The sequence below is a fragment of the Varroa destructor genome, unplaced genomic scaffold, assembly GCF_002443255.2.
Source record: "Varroa destructor unplaced genomic scaffold, Vdes_3.0 BEIS01000004.1, whole genome shotgun sequence".
NCBI lineage: Eukaryota > Metazoa > Arthropoda > Arachnida > Mesostigmata > Varroidae > Varroa > Varroa destructor.
Window position 1 is genome coordinate 21,596,856 of NW_019211457.1, and position 24,797 is coordinate 21,621,652.

Here is a 24,797-nt window from a genome sequence, read left to right on the forward strand (position 1 = left end):
ACCATTATTACTCCAAACTGCATAATCCAAGGAACTTAGGGATTCTATAGTTTTTTTTTGTGTTGATGGAAAGCTGCACTCGATAGTTATTTACACGTTAATGATATCAGCTGCAGCAATATATTTCAGAATATTGAGTTCGAGTACTATATGTACAATAATATTTGGTCGTCATTACCATTCTCAATCACTACTACACTAGAATTCTTTGATTACGATCGAAAAGTAAAATTATGGAAATGTGTGATAATCTTTATATTGTAGTGATTTTAGGATGTCTGTCTCAGTTTAATAGGCATGCTAAATTAGTTGTACTACAGTATTTGTGTGTCACGTTTAGCAAACTTAGCAAGTTTGCTAGCAAGCAGGGAGTGAACTTAATATTTTTTTGCCCAATTTCTAAGCAAAAACGGAAACTATCATAGTTATGCATTTCGCGTCAGAAAAGCTCTTCCGAACATACCCCTTTACTTTGGGTTTGACACCGAAGATAATCTATTACACACCTTAACACGTTGTCTGGCCCCATTGGAAACGCAAATCGCTCACCTAAATACGTGGGTAGAAACGGCTCAGAACAGAACAAGCTGACTTTGTATCTATACGATAGAGCATAAAAGGAGGTTGCCAAAAGTTTGATAGGGAACCATAGAGGCAAAAGAACGCGTGGCACAAGGTCGGGTGTGCAGAATAGCGTAGGGAACTCTCCTTCTATCCAGGATCGGACTCGTTTATTGCGGTGGAGAGTCCAACAAAGGAAACGCTGGCCAACATATATGGTGGCTAACACGACTCTCTTTAACTAATGTGTATTACTAAATACTGATCAGCCGCGTCAGCTCGGAGTAATGCTTAATGGAGGAATCGAGAATTTGCGGGTAGTAATTTCGACGAAGCTAAGTCTACCTGTCAAAGCTGAGGCCCAAGCTTGGCCAGCAGAAAATAGGTTTTGTCTTGTTAATATTCTGTCGTACTTTCTAAAGCTATTTAAATTGCTAACAGGTGCGACACAAATGCGGTAATTCGAAACCGGATTTTTTATTGAAGAAATTGACACCCTTTAATTACATAAGAAAGCTACCGATGAACTCTAACATCTATCATATACAAATTTAGAATATGGGCCAGTAGCAGATAGTACCATCATTATCAAAGGTATATTGTAACTGCCCTGTGAGACTGTGTTTAAAAGTTCTTGTCTCTGTATAATAATGGTGTATCTTTGTTGTACTGGCGAGTTCGAATGTTGCATTCTAAACCTATTTATATATAGATTTTTATATACCTCGTAATAATAATTTAGTATTTTATTGAACATATGTATTCTGATTTCAGTGCATATTACATTTGCTCAAGCCATATAGCGGGTTGAAAAACTTTTAAACCAGGGTGTTTTGATATATGTTAGATGTACTTCCCTTTCTAGTTTACATATTGACAACTCTGTACTTATGTTTTACATTACCATACCTAATATCGTCATCAACGACATATTAGAGAGTCAAGAATAAAATGCGTTAGGCAACTTATCACCATCCTTAAAGCATGGGAGCAACCGAATCGTACGAATTCGAATTTGCAGAACATGAAGGATGAAGTTGTCGCTCGATCCTGTTCTTTCAATCCAGGCTGTGCATGGTTATGTGACTGTATGTTGTTGAGTTACCCCACTAAGTGTTGTTGGTTGCTACACCACACACCTGAAAGGATTTAAAATTCGAGATATCTGGTCGCAGTGGTTGTTCGAAGCCTCAAACTAATATTCTATAACAGTTTGTTGTTATAATTTACGACTTATCTCCAATGACATATTGACAATTACGCTTATATTAACCTTCTAGAACACAAACACATTCAAATAACTCTAAAAGGTAAAATTACACCACAAAGGCACAAATTCAAGAACAATCGCTCACAAAGTTGGAAATGCTGAAGTCCATACGGTCTTCATGCACGGTAAATTCTAATTACTGAACAACGGATAATTTTATAGAAGTAACATTTATTTTTCACGAACGTACGATAACAGTCAGCTCACTTGATATATATATATATGATCTAGGATCGATAAAGTAATAGCTTCATATGTATACGCTATAATGATGCACTCAACAATAATTAGTATTATATTATTAGGTAAATATGGTCCAGATTAGAAACATAAGGAGTCGCATAATATAAAGTAAATCGCGATAACCCAACGATAGCTTTTTTATTGGTAGAAGTTCATGGTAGATGGACAAGTTAAAACAAGTGAGCGAAATGTTTGCCGCCAGTTGCGGACTGGAATAGCGCTTCGCTGACCTTGCAGCAAGCGTCTAGACAGAAGCAGCAAGGACGTGCTTGAAGTAGGTGCCAAACTCAAAGTTCGTATTGTCTTTTTCTTTAAGAACGTCACTAATATTACCCTTTCGCTCGTTCCTGCACCCGATTTTTTTTACGGTTAGACTACGCCGCGCCAGGCAGACAGATTCTCCACTTATGATTTGTCGCAAATACGTCCAATCTCGATTTTACAACTTGTAAAAGCTTGGTGAGACTACATTCACAGAAACTCCACTTATCTAGGAATAACTCAACACTTTACCGTTTGAAGGATCCTTGAAGAAGACGACCTTCAGCCTGTCGGAGTGCTATGCTCCTGCAAGGCGCCAAGCCCTTTCGTACCTTCATCGGGGAGAATTTCTCAAAAGGCATGAAGTAAGCGTGCCAGAGATAACAATAGTGCCACAGGAAAGTCCTCTCCTACTGACTTTTAGTCACAATGCTCAAAACTTGTGCACTGTACCTTCCCTAGGAAGACGGTTTGCTATCCAAGCAGAGTAACCGATGATCCGTTCATGCTCGAGATTACTTTGTCTTGTAGAAAGATATTTGCCACACTCTACTCAAAGGAAGGCCAGTATAGTTTTCACCCGCCCAGGTTTTAAGATCCTCTTCGTTATTAAATGCATGGTTACTATTTCATATACTGATAATCAAGGAAGCTGATAATTTTATGTCTTGCAGAAAGGAGAGTTTGGAGAATATAGTGGATGCATAAGAACCCTTTACCCAAGTTCTTGCAAAGCAGCTTTCACATTTTGCTATATAGAGACTATCATTGTTGTGGAAAAAAATGAGTTTGCTTCTTCTGCTAGGTACTTTCTGTTGTACAGTTTCATTCGCTCGATGCGACTTGACCATGCACAGATTTGTATTGGCCGTTTTGTTCTTCTCAAACATTTTTAAATGCATAAAATCCATCTAGCCCCATGAAACGCAAATAGTCATCTTTTTGAGATAGAGGCCTAGTTTAATTCTGGGTTTGGGAGTATCTCGCAGAATTACCCATTTTATCCGCGCTAGGACGCCACTTCCCGTCATCGGTAAGTGTTCTGTGTAGAAACCTGTCATTCCGCCTGCGTGTACCTCGACGCCAGGAGAGATATTAAGAGGCAAAGAGAAGCCGTGTTTCTTTTGTTACACCCACTCAATTTATAGTGCTGTTCACCTTTCGAAGCACCTTTCAAGCATCCAATTTTTGAGTAAATCCTGTAGACCTAAAATGCCTTTTGCTTTAACACGACTACAATCAATTTTTTCGCCCGATTCACAATTATCTCCCGGCAATATATTTTTAAAAATGCCGTCACTTTGCTTTCAACGGCACTAGATGGCCAACCGACGCGCAGTGCATCCTACAAAAAATCCAAAAATCTATCCTTGGGCTTTGCAAACCAGTTTCGAGCAATCATCGAGTCCTCGCTGTACACACGACAAATATCCCGAGCTGCTTCGGCCGTTGTTTGACCTCGTAAAAAGACAAAAAGGAATAATTGTCGAAAGTACACTTTTATCTAGAAACTTCACTTTTGAACGCTGAACTCAACCTGTTCACTGCACAAAAAGATCACATCAGAGAGCACTCAACAGATTATTATTTAATGTAAAATATGAAACCTTCAATATTTTTTATAAACTTGTACGAGAACTTGATTTGACGTAGCAACCTTAAGTACTTCGAATACTTTTTGGCACTCATTGGATCACTTAAATGTTTTTTTCTTTAAAAATCCGTAAGATGATTTCGATGTGCCACCAAGTAGTGTTACACACCTCGAATCAAATTGTGTCATGTCGATGGTAAACCTTAATTTCAAGGCACTCTTTGAGGTAGGAACTTCTGTCATGGCTTGCGTATTACCCACACACTCAGAGATTTCAAAGAAGGGTGAAACTATAAGACAAGATGGTTTCATCATAAGAACAGGAATCTCACGATCATGATCTTGCTATTAAGTAATGTTGTCTTCGTATCCGACGTAACCTGAGATTTTCTGTTAAAACGGAATAGGTTGCCTTTTATCAATCGGAAATCAATCTAGAATATCTCATAAACATATGTTTGAACTTAAAGTTTCGCACGTGTATGAATTCCTAAATGCTTTAAGTATACCCCGTGAACAATTCATCGAACATATGCAGCCCGCTAATCAACCAATGAATAATATTTAGCAACGCTCAGTTTGTCTATTCTTCCTTTTTCACGTAACGCATAAGCGTCTTGCAATGACATCGCTTGATGTGTATATATGTAGCCTTAAGGTGTGTACATACGTATATCGTCACCTTTCTGTTTGATATATGAAAAACTTTATCGCTTGATTGGCTGGGACGCATGATGAGGACTTAGCTTAATTGGCAGCAGATGCATTGTTGTTAAATCACATATGTAACCATTCGGTCCTATATTGATTCTATTCATCACGAGCGTCATCAAATATCGATATATACAATATATGCTGTACATCTATATCAGTCCGCTTAGTTAAAAAGTAGCAGTGAACTAACCTGCGTTTTGAATCTGGTAAGCTCCTTGTCGCAATATTGTTGTCGGAAGACAAGACTCAGAACTTCATTGGCTTTATATAACGATATGTATTTCACTATAAGCGGTACCTATTTAATATCTATCAAAATCATAAGCTCCTCAAGCATAAAAGAAGAGGAAGTTCATATTAGGGTCTTCGCACATGTTGGAAAATAAACTGGGAAAGTATTTCATGGAAAAGGTTGTTAAGCAACTATGTCGTCGCTGCCTTGTCGTGACACAGCATCGTTGTTGATTTTAACTAACACTAGCGCTGTTTAAAAAACAATTCATGTAATAAAGATAATAAATAAAGAATGCTTTTTTTAATAAAAATATGGCTTTAGATTTATTTCCTTAGCCTCGTATTATTAGGTCTCGTACTTGAGACTTGTCGAATGGGCCGCTCGTATAAATAATCAAACACGACTCCAACTGAGAATAAACCAATTCTTTGGAGATCATGCGGTACTATAGCTTCAAGGGTCGACTGGTTTTAAGGTACATAGATTTTCTAAAGTTTCGTATTGAGCTCATTAATGTATTTATGCTTGTACGTGCAGGGTTAAGTGTAGATTTTGCTTGGTTCTGGCGAGAAAAGAACGTGAACGTTACAAGCTCATAAGCGGAGATTAAGTTATAATTTTAGTTATATATAGGTAACACTTAAGTTTATTTCACAACATGTTTATTCAACAATCGTGAGGCAATTTTGTAGCACTGTTTGTGATAAACTTTTGTTTATCTGAAATGCGTTCTGTCTCTAGCGACCATTTTACAGTACAAAAGTCAATATTTTGAAAAAACATTCTGATTAACGAGAGAAGATTTTCACTTCCTGATAGCTATCACTTTATAATTAATTGTTATTCCAGCGAAAAATTTCACAGCTACAATAGGCGCAAATAATTTTGTCAACACTGATTGATGTCCGGATCATGACTCATCCAAGAACGTAGTTGAGGAAAGGCGAAATTGATCGTCGCAAAACAGCTCGTACACGACTACGAGCCCAGGTTACCGATATAGGATCTTTATCGTGAGGTGTGCGCATATCGTGGCCGTGTGCTCCATTCCGAATTGAAATTACAGTAACGCCTTCACTGCCGGTTAAGATGCCGCCGTCAAACCATGGGTCACGTTGGTTATTACTGTACGTTGGCCAGTTTTATAGAAACATTTGAAGACAATTGAGACAGAAACATGACAAAAATAAGACTAACGGTGTGTAAAACTATGCGCCAAAAAACAAAAAAAGATACTATACATACTTCATTATTTACGGAAAATAAATTTTTTCAACTGGATTTTAATATAGACGATATATTACTTGGCAGGTGGCTCAATAGATAAAACAAATACGAAGATTTTTCTTGGCTAGAGAACGCAACCTGAAATTTCTTGAGAATACACTAAAAGTACTCTAGAATAAATGTCTTATAAGACCCAGACTTGTAATTATGTGATAAATAATAAATTTATCGAGACTATCAGGTGCAGTGTAGAAGCAAAACAAGAGATAAACACAGGCAGCTGAAATTTTCCTTTAGTGTAAAGAAGCCTTAACAAAATGATCACTTTGACGTAGCCCTATTTGCAATATTGTGTTAGCGTTAGTATGTATTAGTATTATTAATTGCATAAAATGTGTGGCCTACATTTGGGCCAATACATAGATTATAGGTATAAAGCTTTTATTGCTATACTAACAATATGTGACTTACTAACCTTGCATTGAATTTATTGTACCAAAGTAAAATTAGTCTAGACACAAACAAAAAGACAGAAGAAGAATATTGAAAGGACAAGAATAATTTGGCAAAACAATGGTTCAAAAGAAGTAATACTATATATGCCTGCCTAACAAAATGGTAATGAAGACATTTGTTAACTACTACATTAATAAAGAAGATCACTGTTAATCTCCCTATATAGCAGATACATAAAACCTACTGAGCACGTGTGATTCGCGGCGTCGCATGCGATATTGACAAATAAATCCTGATTTCTCCTTTAGCTTCTAATGCTGCGGACTCGTATGATTTGAATGATAGATTCCCACTTAAAAGTATAATAATTTGTTTGTGTGAGTATTCTACTCCCAAAACGCTCATAGCAGTCTGAGAATAACACCATTTGAAACAGTATAGATCAAAAGTATGTTCTCGTAGGTAGGCACATGTGCAAAAAGAGCACTAAAGAGGAAAATTCAAATATGTGCTGAATTTAATTTTTGGATCTGTGGCTTATGTTACATTATTCTTTGTGGAAACAACAGCAATGTGATTTAACCCGAATAACTATTACCAAATTATTTTTTTCCAGAGATACGAGCATATAATCTTAGAACACTTTTCACATCTCTGTAATAACTATCATGCCTAGAAATAAAGATTTACAGTTCTACGCCCGATATATCCGTTAAGCATCGTTTCAGATTATCGCCTCACAGCACGAAACGACGCCACTATATGCCCCTAAGTTTAGTGAAAGGACAGGTCCTTATTACATTATTGGAGGACAACTAATTGTCATACCCGTTTTTGCCTAACTAGCTACAGTTTCGTCTATTAGCTTTATTGGTCTTTTTCCTTAAAGAAGAAAAAGACACTAATGAAACTTACGTAACAACGATGTTTTCAACGTTGTTCAATCCTGACGCTCCCCCGAAAATGGTTTTCAGACGTTGTGGATCAGGCCAAACGCCAAATTTATTCATGCATTTACGCTGTACTCGCTTGAGATCCCATGCTTTAGGATTGAACATGTCTTCCATACCGTCAGAGCACACAGGCATGATGAGCTCTGTGCAAGCCTGTATAGGAAATTTACATACCCTTTTTTAAAATAGGTTTAAAATAGCTTAAAATTTAAAAAAAGAATATAAAAATTAGACGACACATGTCAGAAATTAATATTAGTAATATTATAATATGGGAAACGCTTCTCGAATACTCCAACAATAGAATTTAGAACAGTTTGATAAAAGTTCAGATGCATTTTCGTTTTGAACATAGAACTTGCATACCCAGTAAGTAATTTCTCACATAAGATACTTATAGTGTAGAAGTCTATGCATACATATTTGCTTAAAATGATGAAACGGTGAAGAGAGAACCATTCTAATTTATAAACACCTATCAGTATAAAAAAATAAAATTAACTCGTTTAATGGGAATCGACTGCCTCATCTTAAGCTCAGCACCAAGATATAATTGAGCTTCTAATGAGAAATGCATTGTCATCATTTATTTACGCATTTTTCAGGTCCGTAGATAAGTTAAATGTGAAAATATTATAGTAGTAGTATTAATTGGTAATCCCAAATATTTAAATACTGAACTTCGTTTATACATAGGTGTATCTTGCGCACATTGGGTATAAAAAGAAGGTTTATTAACGAACTAAGAGGATCGTAAGTAGACTTGTAACAGTAATTTGTGTAAAATAAAGGAAAATCCGTAATGAATTTAAAGCAAGTAATGCGCCTGAGTTACACAACAGAGTAAAGGTGAAAAAATAATAGAACCCAAATTAGTGAGGGTTAAGACTAGTGGTAGTTTCACTCAGGGCACCTAAAAGAGGCAGTTTGTGTCACTTCAATGTCATTAAGATGAAACGAGGCAAGTGTTCCAGTTACTCTCTCTATTTGCATGTGAAGCAACTGATAGGATTGTAAAGTAAAAGGTAAAAACCGCGCCCTAAATGCTCAAACTATGGTAAGTAGTGTTGGGGGACGTTTCTACATTTTATGGTGATGAGCGTCATTATCGTTGAGCTAAATAAGGATTAGTTAGCGAGAACATTGTGGCATATGTAAAGAAAGGTGAATAAGAGTAACATGAAAATTGTTTATAAAATTAAATTATACACAATAAAAGCGATGGTCTCAAGTTATTAGTATCGTTCTACATTATTTCTGTGAACAGTTTTGCTTACTGAACTTAAAGACAGATGACGTAGTTCAGATTAAAGTGCGGTCCCCGTTCCCCTACCACCTTGGTGTGGTGGTAACATGTTTACCTACTAGATCTAGTCTAGGTTCGAAACCGGAAGCAGACACAGTTAATCTTGTGCTTGGGGTAATGCATAACGGCAGTACCGGATTTGAAATCCGCAACATTTAATTGGGCTTGAGACCGAGCGTAGACACACTTCGTTTCATGCTAGGAAAGGCCAGTCGTCTGAAGCAAAGCTTGGCAACAATACAAGACGTAAAACTTGAAATATTCTAGTACTGTCTTGTATTAAGGGCCGTGAAGTTTGAAACGTGCATTAGAACTATCATCATAATTACGTATTGCTTAAATTAGGAATATAAATTGCTTTCATTCCTTGATTTAATTCGATTTTCGCCGTCCTCGGCAGGCCTTTAGCCATGTTTAGCGTTTTTCATATTGGTAAACGGCTGAGTATAGTCTTGGGTTTTTATCTTTTCTCACAGGTCGCAGTGGTATATGTGCAACCTTCTACTTAATTGCTGTGAATCAATTTAGCTGATTCAATCATTAAGAATTACTCAGTTTCTTGAACTCTACTCAATGAACACTGAATTAAATTATGTTTTATTTATTAAATTTTTTTAATTCCAAAAAAACACTGAGTTTTTTTTACAGATGCTTGAGAACTGATAAAATGTGTCGACGTGGACGTTGGGAAACATATAGTTCTCTATAATAAATGCACTAACGTATCGGTAGCACCAGCATGAACGGAATTCCCGGGATAGCCCAGTTGTGAAGCTGATGGATGTGTAACAGGTCGAATGATAAAAATATAATTTATTCAATTAACAAATTATAGCATATTCGCTTGGCTTCAGTTACTGTTTGCTAGCATAGCAAGGTATGATACTTTATTAGAAGTGACGTTCTTAATCATTTTACAAATTCTACGTCAGTTGAAGAATTGAAAAAATAAGCTTCCTCTACAAGACTCTAAAGTCACTCAATACACTTCTTTTAATAAAAGCGCGTTATTTTTCAAAAACCTATATTGTTTTTCAAAAAATAAAAAGGACTTATATCAAATTCATGTTAAAACTGATTTCTCACCCATTTTTATCCGCATGTGTAATATGCTACCACTGAATGGGCCAAATGTTAGCTTTTAGTGAAAAAGTAGGGTGCAATCTTAGTAGACCATTTAGGATAAGATTCGCCGTTTATAAATCGACTTAGAAAAAGGCGCTTTCACAGGAAGATGGCAAAGGATGCTGTACCATACGGTTACGAAAACAATAGGTTTACGAAGAGGAAGTAAGCCTACACTTGAACCTACTTTTCCTAAGTTGATGCTTAGGTGGAAATCTCAAGCCCTTTAAGCGAGGTTATTAAATCTAAATTGAAAAACATAACATGCTCACAAGGAAGGCTGACCAGATAAAGCTGCTAATAAGCGGGCGCCTCTGAGTTCTCTTCACGTAAGATTATAATGATTGTCATTTTCAAAGCTGTCTATAAAAACTCCGATAAATAGGGTCCCATCTATAATAAACTCCTTGTCTACCAGCTTGTTTACAACGCTTAAGCTTCTCGACTTCGAAAACGATTTTGCCTTCCCCTTTATAGCTTTGCTCATATATAAACATTCTTAAAAGCCTAAAAAGCTTATGATCAACTTATTTAAATTAATGCTCAGTTCGTCCCTATATAAACAATTTCTGAAGTTGCAACATAAGCTGGTAATATTTAATAACTGGCGATGTGTATTCACTCAGTGCATTCGACATTGCCTTTTAAACTAGCGTGGTCTAACATGCAAACTACCGTTTAATATATCTTTGTTTTATATTCTTTTAATTTTAATACCTGCTTCTACCCGCCTTGTTTACTAACCTGAAAACCCCACCCGGCGTTATTTCTAAGCGTATTGTCCAGCGAATAACAAACTACCTCTCCCGTATGGTTATAAAGGACAGATACGGCTTTATAAGTTGCTCTCATGAGGTCCCGTTCAGTTTGCTGATGATTCCACAGGTAATTGCATGCCTCCTAGAAAAAAAACACAGAATGAGAGAATATTACAGAGTCAACACGTATACATAATTATTTATAAAACGGATGGCTAGAAGTGATCCGTTTATAAAAATAAGGCGCTCTTTATACAACATAAGTAGCTTTTGAAGGAGTCTTCTAGGTTGCAGAAATCTTACGTGAGTTTAAAAGTACAGGATAATAGTTATAACCACTTTTGCATTCGATTTTAAATAAAGTTCCGTATACCTTTACGGGGTAAGCAGGTAGTTTGCCGAAAAGATCTGTTTCATACGGAAAATCCAGCATAGAAATTGTCCTGAAAGACTCTTTCAACCATCGAAAGAGATTTGATATATTATCTCCTCTTACAGGTTGGCATGTGTTGAAGGCCTCTCCAAGAAACGTCATGCCATCTCCTATAATATTTAAATAAATTGTCAGCGAGCAGCACGTAATAAAAGAGGAGACACCACAACTTACAAAGTGATACAATTTTAGTTAAATAAAAGAAAAGAAGCTAGATAATATTTCCCGTTTAAAAACATGCACTGTGCACATGTCGTACTTACTCGACGAGGCCATACTTTGAAGAACGTTCCAAATTCTTCGTATGCTCTGAGCGCAAGATTCCGATTCACTCTTAAATACTGCTGTGACAGATTTTAAAAATTTCCCGCATGGAACCTCGCCACTGTAATAGCCAATGGGAGCGCTTGAAGCGTACGCCCTACGTTCACATACAACAAAAAAAATTAAAAAGCACGAAGAAGCACTATGAAAAAAAGTTAAGTGCTGATTGTATGCGCAAATTGTACATGTTATGTATAGTAGCCTGTTATACGGCACGATTAGACATCCAGTTACTCTGATGTTCTTTATATAACTGATTTCCGTAGAACATAGACCGTGCCATAAGTTTCATAATTGCTATACGGCTAAATGCAGATGTAAAAATATATTTTTCTCAAGTTACAGTAAAACCAAACAACGTACAGCTTTGCTAGGTGAGGGTACTTCACGCGCATCCATACGGCGAGCATTCCAGAGTAGCCAGAGCCCCATGTAATGAGATCGCTCTTTGCTGCTCCTGTTCGGTTTGCTTTGAGGTGGGCTGCTAGAGTGGCATAGTCCGCTAATGCCTGTTCTGTTGTTAAATAACCTCGACGTTCTGAGCCCTGTTGCCCAACGCATACGTTAGTTCTTCTATCTTTGTACCAATATTATAGTTCCTCCAAAATTACACTAAAACGGTTAAGCTGCATATCAGGCTCCACATATAAACAGACAGATTTAACAGAATCCCTTTTCTCAATTTTTGTTTATATTTGTCAATTCGACTCCAATATGTCTAATCTTGTGTGTGACATACGGATACCACCTTTCATTTAGGCAGTAATTATTTCGCAAATGTAACAGCTCGACGATGTACGCGATCTTCAACAATTTCTTCAATCTTCGTGAAAATGTAGCTGAGTTGACACCGCTACATAAAGTTTCTTGCAAAATATAATTCGATTGCTCCGGAAGAGGCTTCTTTTACCGCGGTGATGATTTTGCCAAAACTTTCTTTACTTAAAAGAGTCTAAGATACCGGCTTCAATGGGTCCTAGAATTGAATGCAATTTGGAGGTCAAATCAAAACAAAAACCCGAAAAAAGAATCTTTAAATGGATCGTTTTCGCGGAATCGACAATGATATGCGTACAACATAAATAAAGAAACTACAAGATACACCCCCATCGACAAAGTTGTCAATGCTAACATTTACTGAATTTATGTATATATATACATAAGGGTACGGGTTTAAGTTGGGTTTTATTTTTCATGTTTTATTTCCAAGATTTTGTCCAAATAGAAATATTTTAATGAAATTTTTTGTCTGTGCTGGAAATGTTTTTCCTTACGTTCATGCTTACTTAATGTAACCACCATTCAAATTGATGACAGCTTTAATTCAGGTTCAAAAATGCTTACAGGCTCAAAGGTTCCCTTTAGAATTCTGTGGAAGCTTTCTTAACAGCATGAGTCAGCGGGTTGTCGTTTTCATGTTGAGACTTGTTGGAATCTTGCACAATAACGCTTCATACGCAGTAGTCCAACGAATTTAAATCTGGGCTGTCTGGCGGCCATGTGCGATCAGGTCAGAACAGGGTTGAATTCTCAAGCGATCAAACCTATGCTGATCGGGCTGTATAAACCCATGTACCAAGAACATCGATCAAATCTTTTGGTTGTACTTCCTTATAGGACATCTGCCTGACTTGTATGAAAAATAACAATTTATACAAAATTTCTTCACTAACGTCCCTAAGTGAAACAGAAAATTAGTTAGAAATGCATCTTTGGGAGGCAGCAGTTAACTTTAAGATCCGCACTGTTCTTTTTCTGTCATGAATTTTTTATTGTGCTGTGGCTTAACCCGTCTTCGCTTTTTTTGAAAGCCGCCTATTCATTTGGAACGTGGTACACTGTCGATTTCCGGTGTCTAGAATTTAAAAGTTTATAGTCTCGGTGTGGATTCGTCCTACGATTAAAGATTGGATAATAGGTGATCATCGCTCCAGTTCTAAAGACAACGCATTATAGTTTGACATAACAAGCTTGTTTCTTTGTTGCAGAAAGTCTCGTCTGATGTCAGGAGGACCGGATGAATGTATGCCCATTGCGGCAGTCAGTCCGGCAAAATTATATATATATTATTTAGATTTTTCGGTATAAAATGCGAGATTCGTTAATTTCATATCTACAAGAAATGCTATTTTATAACGGTGCAATTTTTCGCGATACTTTTTTTAATTTTCAAGATACACTCGTACTTTCTGGAAACTAAGACCGCACAGTCATATATCGTAACTTGAATTTTTAATAGGCAAGTTCCAGTGAGCAATAGGAAGTTAGAAATTTCGAATGACTTACAAATCTGAACATCATACTGTAGCCACAGCGACGGCGACTGCTCCCCATATTAATTTTATATTTTGTGAAAAAATGTATTACTAAAAGCATCGTGGTCCGTTACTTTTAAAAATTTTGAAATCAGAAACTTGTTTTGTAGAGACCTCTACACGAAGGCAAATAACCATGCGGAGTGATGATGGAGGTTGGTTGCTTAAGCACTTAAGTACTTATATATCTGTAAAGCCTAGATCTCTAAGACTGGAAGTCTTGGTAAAACTGGCCCTATCCTGTTTTATGATGTTTTGTTTGAGGGGTGAGAGTTCTATACGGTTCTAGGAAGTGAAAAACTGGTGCAAAACGAGGTTCATGCTTCAATTTACTAGATGCAGGTTTTTTCAGTTCTAATGTAGCAGCATTTCATCAAGTTCTCCATATATTTTAAGTATATACATTACCATACTCACGAACTATTATAATTGTTTATTATGTGGTGACGTTGTGATAGCTCTAGTGCGTTCCGTTCGGTTGGTTGTATAGTTAACCTTTTACTTGAGAGTACGCAAGAAAGCCAGTGCATGGTGAAGCTTCTTTTTCCTTTATTTAATAGCGTTTCCATTTTGTTATGCTGTTCTAGTTCGTCCATCGAGTTCTCCTTTTCAGCTTCGCCATACATAAATGTACCTTAAACATATCACGCTTGGGAGATTGTCACGAGGTAATTTCGCGTAAGACAGTGCCACAGGGTCGAATTCAGTGGAAATTCAAAGGGAGATTAGCCTCCGTATGAGACCAAGCTCGTCTGCAGAGATAGAATTAGGGAGACTACAGCCGATTGATCCGGCAGCACCTGATACTTCCTTGCGCCAATCCGTAGTACTTAACGACGATCGGCCGGAGTGAAGTATAAGAAGGAAACTGAGAATTAATGGGTAGTGGTCTCGGCGAAAAGAAGCCCTATATGGGCCGACCGTCGAGGCTGAGCCCTACATTCGGCCCATATAGAGTTGGTTTTGTCCTGGCAGTGTTCAGCGGTACATTTAAAATATTACTCAACTCTTTGTAAAAAAGTGTGACTAAAGCGTTTTCAATTTTCAAAAAAAAACCGTTCGTGGCACGTTATTGTCAATGAACTTGCTTGCCCCTCTTAGAGAAGTTTATCTTATCAAGCGAGTTTATAGCCAGTTTTTTAAATTATCTTGATCCTCAGCCGTCAGCGAGCTTTTACCCAACAGCTGGTAGTATTGTTTTTGCAGGTTTCCGACATCCAGGTTACTATTTTTCATTGGAACCAATATTTGCATGTTTTTAGATTAACTGAAGATTGTTTTTCTTCACGCAGCCAACTCTACTGTTGCTATTATTAACGCCAAATACACAATTTATCAAGTTACAATGCGTTTCACTATAGGCGTACTTAGACTTGTGCCCATTTTTAGCAGCGCACTTTTGAGGAAGATTTGATTGTTGCTTTGATTTACCGCGTCTAACAGTGCTTTCAGAAAGATTAACACCTCTGTTGGTTTTGCTTAAAACTGATCTTGTGATTCTTTATATCGTTAATTATCTCATTCATGTTCCTTTTCCGTCACTTTTTGTGCTTGACATTACCTGACGGAGGTGTTCCGTCGGTACTGCTTTTCCATTTTTTTCTGTCTCAAGCATGACTCATGTATATAAAATCAGTTAGGAAACATAAGAGTAATTAAATTAGGGCAGTGTATTTGGTGGTAGGTGCATCATTACTTGTCGTATAGTCTATACATGCAATTAACATTCTCTACGTGAGAGCTTCTTTTTTCACTAATTGCATATTTATATCCATAGTCTGCATAGGTAAAGCATAGAATGAGGTAATGGGTGGGTTACTGTATTATTTTTTAATATGGCGGTATTGATAAATATTCACATTAATATCTATCATATTCGTGTCCCAGTTTCATAAGTGTTTTTCATACGCAACTCTTGCAAGGATAAGTCTTTCGTTTTTTTTTTCGATTGAAAAGTCCTTGTTACCAAATAAACAGGTTTTAAAGTTTAAAGTAGCGAAAGCGATTCACGAATTCCCTATGTAATCCTAGCGTGTCAACTGAGGCAAGGCGTCCTCGTTTTCTAAATTTGATTATCTTCATCTTGAAAATACTTATTTATATAACATAGTTCTCTGATGCAATGGATACCAAAGGACGAAGGATTCGCAGATAACCTAGTGTTTCGTCTAGCTTTAATGTTGCTTGAACTCTAAAAGTGGTAGCAAATGCAGATTATAAATTAACAAATGCCGCAAATAAGGGTAACACGCCAGTATACTGGTTCAAACGATGACTTTAAATTAATCGTTTTAATATCGTCTATGAAAAGACATATCTGATTTTTACAAAACTGTCTTTTACAAGGGCCTCGAAATTTTTTCAAGTTTTTCTGAGTAATTTATATGGAAAATACAACTTTCGCGAGGCTTAATGCGAGCACCCAAGCACAGTTCTTGAAAATGCTGAATGAACATTAAGTATTGCCCGGAACAAGTTATCTTTCTATCCCCTTGATATAAGCACCTTTTTTTCTTTCTTTCCGTTCTAGATCAATATTACCTTTCATGTGCTTAGTAAGCTTGTCTCATTACCCGTAGCATTTTTATATACAGTTCGCTGGGGTTTGCTATAAAAAACAGTCATATGGTGCTTAATCAATGACAGTGTAAAGCTTATCTCATGCAGCATCGCGCCTTCTTCTGTACAGATCTGATCACCTTTGCCTTCGAAGCACGCCATGTGTAAGGACTGTTCTTAACGAATGAGTGTGCACTAGTGCACAGAGTCTCTGGCAGCGCTAACCAAGAGCAATCGGTTGAATGGACAACTTACACTCAAGGCATCACATAACCAACTACCCTGTTGACAGGCACACCACTTTACAGTACAGTTATCTGTGTTACTCACTATGGTTTCACGTACTGTTGAACTCTTTCGCCAGAGTTCTTTTCAACTTTTCCTCCTGGTACTTGCTCGCTATTAGTCCCCACATATATTTAGCCTTTGATGAAATTTACCACCACCTTTAAGTTGTACTCTCGAACAACTAGACTCCCAGTGCTTCACTTCAACAGATTAGTATATAAATTATGTGTTGGCGCGACAATGACATACCTAAGACGTAAGGTATTAACTCAATTTTGATGATAGTCATTTCGTCTTCTGCGAATCAATTATGGATTTTTACAAGTGCTGATTTTTCTACGCGCGGTCTACTTAGATCGTATAGCCATTGTGATGGTGATCGACAGGTAAGGCTTGAAGGCGAATGCAATGAAACTCTTTTACAGATCACAAGCAAGAAGGCGTACTTCGGTAAATTCGTACAAAAAATATTTGTAATGGATACTCTCACTGTCCTCAAAACGCGTATTCGTAACGCTTTTTGCCAATCCAAAATTGCCAAAATCTGACAAGATGTGCATACGTATAATCGTCCTCGATTTATTTGGTTGATCAGGGGAATAAGTAAGATCTTTAGTAATTATTATGGGGCTCCTATTAATTACTTTTTCAAGAAGTATACTAGATGCCCTAGTATATATTATTGCAATATATAGCAATTTTATTATCTTCATTGTCTTTAATACTAAAATCAGCATCAGAATGTTTAAATTAGGCATCTCGATTTTTGTAACCTTTCCGTAAGTTTGCAATACAATTTAGTACATGTAGTTCGAGCATTATTTATGATCTATTTATTTGGGTACCATCATTGGACAGTGTACTTGGGGTATACTGTCCATTTAGAAACTTCTTATCCGAATACATCCGTCTTAATGGGCAGTGACTTTTGTAGTGTTATTCCAAAAGCGCACTTGATTCTCGTCTCTTGCGTATAGTGTTGCAACGTAATGCATAGTCGACTTGGGCGTGAGATAGAAGTGTTCCTTCTACATCCAGCTGAAGCAATTAAGGAGTTAATTGAAGGTCGGTTTGAGTTATTATCGAAAAAATTCTTGACAGCTCATTTGAATTCGCCTTCGCTGATTTTGCTTACCTAAATCTTATTGTCGATTTGTTGTCAGCCACCCCCGCTCATGGTTCGATGGTCAGCCATTTTTCTTGAATGTTAGAAAAGAATTTCAAACACTAATCTTCAGTTACCAAATATGGGCTACGCTTTTCGGCATTAATAAAAAGTTTATATTAAGCTTCCTTCGAGCCAATAACTTTATTATTCTTTCAGAATGAGTCTGAAACCCTTTATCTCGTTAATGAGCTCCCGTCAGTGCCATTTAAATTTGCGCATGCTCCATAACAAAAAAATCATGTTTTTTTAGTATTATAAGTAACACGAAAAATTCAAAGGGATTTAGAAGTCTGCTAGCTTACTCATGGCTAATTTCAGTTCTTTGAATTCAAGTAGCCTCAAAGCAACTTTTAGAGAGAATTAGCGAAAATATTATACGTATATAATATCCAGTGCGGTTTAGTAGAACGAGAATTCCTTGGTTAAGTTTCAGAACTTCCGAATTGAAAAAAATATTTTGAACTATTGTAATAACTTATAATGTGTTCCTGGACATTGTTGTTTGCAGTTTTGTAGACGCAAAGACGCTACCTACCGAAGTAGTAGATGATTGACGCCTACCTAGCTGAAAATATCATGTGGAGAAAGGGAGGGGAGATTAATGGTTGCAGCAGAAATGGGAGGCTTTAAAGTTAACGTGGTTTATATGCAAAAAGATCTAGACATAACAGTTATTATTAAAATGTATTGATTATAGTACAACAATGGTGTCGCAGCAGAGTTTTTTTCTCGGTCACGTATCATTAATCATCGGTACTGGCGCAGAGCTTTTCTTTATTATTCATTCACTTACATGGGAAGCCAACTTTTGCTTACACTTCGTCAAGCATATTTTATCCTTTAATGTATAGCCATTGAAGTTGAGCTCGGCACAAAGCTTCAACAGCCAACTTACACGAAAGAAAAACAAGTGTAACATTTTGTCTAATATACAGGTCATATATCCTGGCATCTGCACTTTAACATTAAGTTGAGTCGATTTGTGCTCACAAATGATTCATTTTTTGCTCAACTAGCTTGTCAATGCTCTCGTTCCACTCCGCGCAAACGTTGTTGGCAAATATGCTAGCCGAAAGGTTTTAATTATTTTTCTTTTCGATACGGCCAGGTAGCTTAAATAAATAGTATTAGAAAAACTGTACGTGGCATGTCTGAGAAATTACAGGTGCTAATGCTTGCTCGAGGATTAAGAACGGTGGAAAAGCCCTGGCAGAATTACCGATGTACGCTCTCTGTGTATTAGACATAGAAAATATAGATTGTGTTCGACAAATATACTATACACAAGATAACCATGTTAAGAAGCTAATAACCTTAATAAAAACCTTCACTATCTATAAATTATTTTGCATTTTATTATCAAGTTTTTTGTTCTATTATTCATTGCATTTTTGTTATAAATTTGTATCGGACATTGCCCAATGTACATATTCTCAAGAATTCTCAAGAACCCTTTCTCTTGTCATCTAAATGTGCAATTGAATAAAATCTCGCGGTCATTGTTTTGCAATATTTGAATTAAGTTTACTTTCATAAACACGTACATTTTTTTATCGGTTAGGGTCCTCCTGTTCCACAAATCTTTTGAATACATGTATATGCGTATAATTCTTTTTTATCCGCGCTTCATGCCAACAACATCTCACTTAGTAAGTATCTTAAAGACACTATATATCTAAACCAGGAGGGTAGTAGTAATAAAAATAATAATATGATTAATATTAGTACTTAAAATCTCTAAAAGGTTAGAAAATCATATGTTCAGAAAAAGATATAAAAAATAAAAAATTTCACAACACTTTTCAACCTAGAACGTTTGCTATTTATGTCTCTGTCAAGAAAGTTATTAGGTTGTCCAGGTACAAGCTTTTTTTTGTCTGTAGCATGGGGGCTACCGTATAAGATCATAACATAAAATATTGCATATTCATAGTAAAAAAAAAAGACAGATTCGGGATAAGCAAATTTTGATGCAACATCGCATTTGTATTAACTCTAACGGGCCCATAAAGGTCCGTAAATGTAATTTTCTCTACCAATGGTAGGAAGCGACTCTTATGTTTCGAGTGTTACGACACATGTGGAATATATGCCATATATGGACACAAATCTTGTTTCCAAAAAAATTGCCTCTACATTATGCAGGTTAAGCATGTACTGGTGTAGCCACCAAATACCTTTCTTCTCGCAAATCTTAAACCTGTGTCCTAAGAAAAAAGTATATATATAGCAAATTTTGTAGCAAAAGTGTAAAATATTACATTTCTACTCTGTAAAAGAAGGCTAACATGAACGTGAGTGAAAAAAGAATTCATGGAATGAAACAAGTTTGGTCAGCCTGCGAAATAACGTCCGTACTATAGAGGCATAAGATATATGCAAATCGCGAACCTCACAAACATAAGAAGACCGATGATAAAAGGTAAGGCCAAAAAGTTCTGTATGGAAGTAGGTCTTTCAGAAAGCATATATTCTCTACCTGAAAAAGCTTAAGAAGTTGTTTATGTAAATGTATCCGACAAGTGTAGCCTGAGTTTTATAGCCGTTAAGCGTTGTTTTAAATGGCTAGTTCTCAACACCAAACGAAGGCTCCCTATATCCGGTTTCGCTAGGCTATCGCATGTGTTTCCAAGTTTAATAGGCAAACACGTTATTACAACACCATTACGGGGTCTCATGTGGATGGATTCAAAATACCAATTGTATTCATTAGACAGTATTCGTGACTAAATCTAGCATACTGCAAATACGTCTACATTAATATCTTCCAAGATAGTCCGGAATATTGGCCGCTAAAGTACCCCAACCCCACAAAACCTGAAAACGGTACGCTGATGAGAATTTTCTTTTATGTCCTAGAACTTCCAGAAATATATATAAAAATGATAAAGTCGTATTCGGCAGCAAATTAGGTGTTGAGAGCTGGAGCGCTACAATTACTATCATTCGCCAATTGTAAAGTTTACTGTTGGTTTTACAGCAGAGCGTCCCAGTTAACTTATTTTCTAGTTTGGAAACAGATGTGGCGACAGTGAGCTACCTTCAGTAGCTTGTTTAAATTCATGTGTCACTTTAAACTGCTTACAGATAGGAGGTTAGACCTAGTCATAATGAGAGTATCCTCGGGGCTGTTCCACCGACTAACTTTGCATAAAGGATAAGGTTATTTTATTACACAAACGAAAAAAACATAGATAGCAGATAGACGCATTGTACTTAGAAGTATCTAAAAGGCCAAAATAACAAATACATCTTTTTGCTTTAATATCTCCAAAGACAGTCCGCGTGAGGTTTATGATAAGCAGAGGTAACTGGGGAATGGTAAACTATGTGACAGGCGCTTTTGCGAAAAATGAACGTTGAACCCTAAACGAAGATACGATTAATATTAAGCACACATCGTAATTTCTTTTATATATCCTTAGAATCTTTCAAGCCTGTTCTTATATATTTTACATTTGTACATGAAGCTACATAACTATAATGATGGACTGTCGATATCGGTTAAGCTAGTTTATCATCGAGGAGCCTTTCTATGTATCTAATTTCGAGCCGTACGTCAAACACGATATTTCTATTTTTCATCGGTGGCACTAATACGGTTTTATTATGGGCAAAACACGTTTTAGGGTCGTGCATCACCTGAAGGCATTATGGTAAAGCTAAATTCTCAATTTGTTCAGCTAATTATCAAATTGTTTCATATCTTCCTGGCACACCCTGTACATTACAAGCGTAACTTACATAGAAAGATGTTTCTCCATATGGCATCGAATCGCCATAGTATCGATGCTCAGCGAACACCAGTAGTGCTTTGAATTCTCTTGCCCACGTAAACATTAAGCCCTGAAAAGTAAATAGAAACAAAGATGGTTTTACATTGGAAATCTTCAACTATCTTGGCAACTATCTTGGGAAACCTTAGCTGATAATTGTTGGCTCCTATGTAATAGGAGAAAGCATTTTCGTTCAAGTATAGGGTATATAAGAAATTGCCAGCCCATTTTGCCTCTCCTTCGTTGTATGTACATAAACAAGGGCTAACGGACCATCGAGCGATAAATTTAGCAGTGTGTGCACTTTGTAGTGATGAAGCGCTACGGTTTATTTTTCGTAAAAACCTACTATTTAATAGAAGCCAATTACGAACAGATCAAGAAGTACGGACAGACTGGCTTCCTCGCAAATAGAGTGAGGCCATGAAGATCATGAACCAAACGAATATGCAATGAGCAGTACTATATATATACGTTTCCAAGTACACGTTGTTTGTTGGGTCATAATTGCCCTTCATTTTCGGAATGTAATTAATTTGAAAGAAAGGATAACTAAGATTAACTTTTGAACAAAAAATGTTTTAAAGGGCTATTGAAAGTATGAAAATTCTAGGAGAAGTACAAGGATAATATATGAGGGAAGTTGAGATAAGTCTACCTAGGCGACTTAAAATTAATCGGATAAAAGATTAAGTTGAAACGGTATTGCTCAGGATGTTCACGGACAATGTTTCGGAAGACCAAGGATATCAACAAACTTTACGAGCTAACAACTTGGGAGCTAAAGCGAAGTATTTCGAAAATTTATAAGACGATCAAGTAGTATTTTTGGAATAAGCAAATCAAGTGTTCCTTGCATTTTAAGATACTGTAAATAAAAAAAGTTTCGTTTTTACAATGGTATGTGGCATCAATGAAGAATGGAACGGAATAAACAGTCTTCGGAGAAAGTTGTTAAAACGATAAAAATACATTCAAAAGATTATCTAAACCGTTCTTTTTTTAACAATACAGTGATTAAAGTTAAGTACTTGAGTTTACTGCAAGAATTTGTTTTACTATACATTTAGAAGAACCTTAGTGAAGATGGCAAATTTTATTTCCAACAGGTCCGAGCATCTGCACTCTACCATCATGATGCATAATCAAGATTGATTAGAATCTTTCAAAAATATAGGGTCGAAAATAATCTAATGCCAAGGTCTTTTATTGCGACAACCTAAAGATAAAGAAAATCGACAATGCTGGAAGGAATAGAAATTGCAACTCAGCAAAAATGAGCTGCAATATTAAATTAAAAAATAATAAGATGTCTGTTAAAGTTTGTGAATTAATAGTCTGTGTTATCAGCAGTTTCTTGACCAAAGCAATAATAATTTGGAACATGCACATTCTTTACTACACATAACTAAAAATTGAAGTTATAACCGCTCAAACTGTGTATACATTTTAAGGTACCCTAATATATATGTATATATATATATATATAATGTTCGAATCGTCAGATTTATTTTAGACAACGAAGCTTTTATTCGATATGAGGTTATATCCGACTTTGTTGAATTAGTTCATAATTTAGAGCTCATCTAAAAAATAAAACCATACAAATGTGTTTATTTGTAAAGATCTAAATTTCCTTGCAAAATGAATATGAACAACCAGCAGTTGACATAAGTATAAAAATCATGAGCTGCAGATGTCTTTAAATGAAATTAAGTGGCTGACATTATGAAATAAAGTTTTCGATTCAATTTAGAATCTAATCCCCTATAAAATCATTTTTATAACGTTCTTAGATCGATTTAATCGAGATATGAATATGGATAATCGGACTTTCGAGTCGAATAAAGAATTTTCAGTATGCCATTTCTAAATATAAATATATATATATATATAAAATAAATATATATATAAGAAATATTCGAAGCATCTTTAGTAATCATATTGTACAATGTATCTAACTTAAAGAGAACCAGAGTACTCTACAAAAATAACCTCAGAACTTATTGCTTAGTCAATGATTAAACTATTAGATTTATTTGCCATATACATTAATGACATTAAAAACAAAGAAAATTACTTAAAGATGGCTTTGCCTTTTGCAACGAAGTATCAATACTTACCGTTTGTTTGGCGTGTAACTCGACATGCATTTCGCCTCCACAATAGAAAAAAATTGGTCCTCTTTCAACGAACTCCTTATCATAAATGAGATATTTCTGACGGAAGGTGTCTCTTTTGTGGAAACCAAAATGATCCACCCGTTGATCGAAATAGTGCACAGTATATTCCGGAAGCTCGTCGCAGAGTTTCATAGGTACCAGCATAGCACCAATAAGGCATAACATGGTGGACTCTGTTACTAAAGGAGAATTTAACATCCTGAGTGATACCTGTAAAGCTTTCTATCGAATTTATTACTTTTTTCACATTAGAGCCCGTCTGTCATACTCAAAACTTGTTATTGCGCTCGGAGTTCAAAGCACGGCATAAAAGTCTCCATAAAGCTCCTACACAGGTAAGAGGTCAAGAAAGAAGCGGCTTTTCATAGGTAGATCGCATTAAAATTCAGTGAAATTTTTCTGGTCTTGCTACCATTTCTTTTTTACACAGATAAACGGTACAGTTAAAAACGTCTGCCTATCAGGGAGACAAGCGGCAGAAGCGTGGTACTCGTAATGGCATTAGTTCAAAACGTTTTGCTGTTCCACCTCCGCATTGCAAGCGAAGAAAGTAAAGGCGACGGCGAGGAGGTCCGTCTACGAAAAGGGCCGAGGGAGGTATTCAAAAGCGAATCCTAACAATTTAATAGCATATATTGTTTGATTCTGTTGTCTTCTTATCTTGGCTAGAAATTGCAACAGAGCATGACGACAGAAGCAAGACAAAAACAGACAGAGATAGCAGCGGAAATACTTGAGGAAAAATTGAAAATCTCCCTTGCGGGCCATGTGGAAGCGTCAGCCGACATTCTTCGGGAATAAAGCAGCGGTTAGTCGAGCATGCGATCCGGGCAAGCAGTCATCAAGCAGCCGAAAATAATGTCAGGTACCGACAGCTACCGGGGCAACAAATGCTAAGCGGGTATAGAAATGTTAAAATACATATTCAATAAACATGCGTTGCGAAAATATTTACCGGGAACGATTATAAGAATTTACTGTATTACTTATGTTATTTTCAGACTTGACTGAGCTAGCATGTGTGCTTTTCTATGCAGCTTTTTTTTTT

The 24,797-nt window shown here is 36.4% G+C and overlaps 1 protein-coding gene across 3 annotated transcripts; it reads right to left on the reverse strand.

The window, feature by feature from the left end:
* Nucleotides 1-1,051: 1,051 nt before the first annotated feature.
* Nucleotides 1,052-24,270, reverse strand: LOC111249345 (lysosomal Pro-X carboxypeptidase-like). Of its 3 annotated transcripts, none has more exons than XM_086987366.1 (8): nucleotides 23,690-24,270; nucleotides 21,535-21,636; nucleotides 11,824-12,005; nucleotides 11,400-11,557; nucleotides 11,077-11,246; nucleotides 10,690-10,845; nucleotides 7,477-7,667; nucleotides 1,052-1,700 (listed from the first exon to the last, which is right to left on the reverse strand). In XM_086987366.1, the coding sequence occupies exons 1-8, from the start codon at nucleotides 23,945-23,947 to the stop codon at nucleotides 1,688-1,690; spliced, it is 1,230 nt and encodes a 409-aa protein (XP_086843492.1). In that variant the 5' UTR covers nucleotides 23,948-24,270; the 3' UTR covers nucleotides 1,052-1,687. The 3 variants fall into 3 exon arrangements, with proteins under 3 accessions (XP_086843492.1, XP_086843491.1, XP_022658838.1); XM_086987365.1 differs by lacking the exon at nucleotides 1,052-1,700 and adding an exon at nucleotides 5,174-5,955; XM_022803103.2 differs by lacking the exon at nucleotides 1,052-1,700 and adding an exon at nucleotides 5,174-6,003 and having other exon boundaries at nucleotides 23,690-24,269.
* Nucleotides 24,271-24,797: the final 527 nt, after the last annotated feature.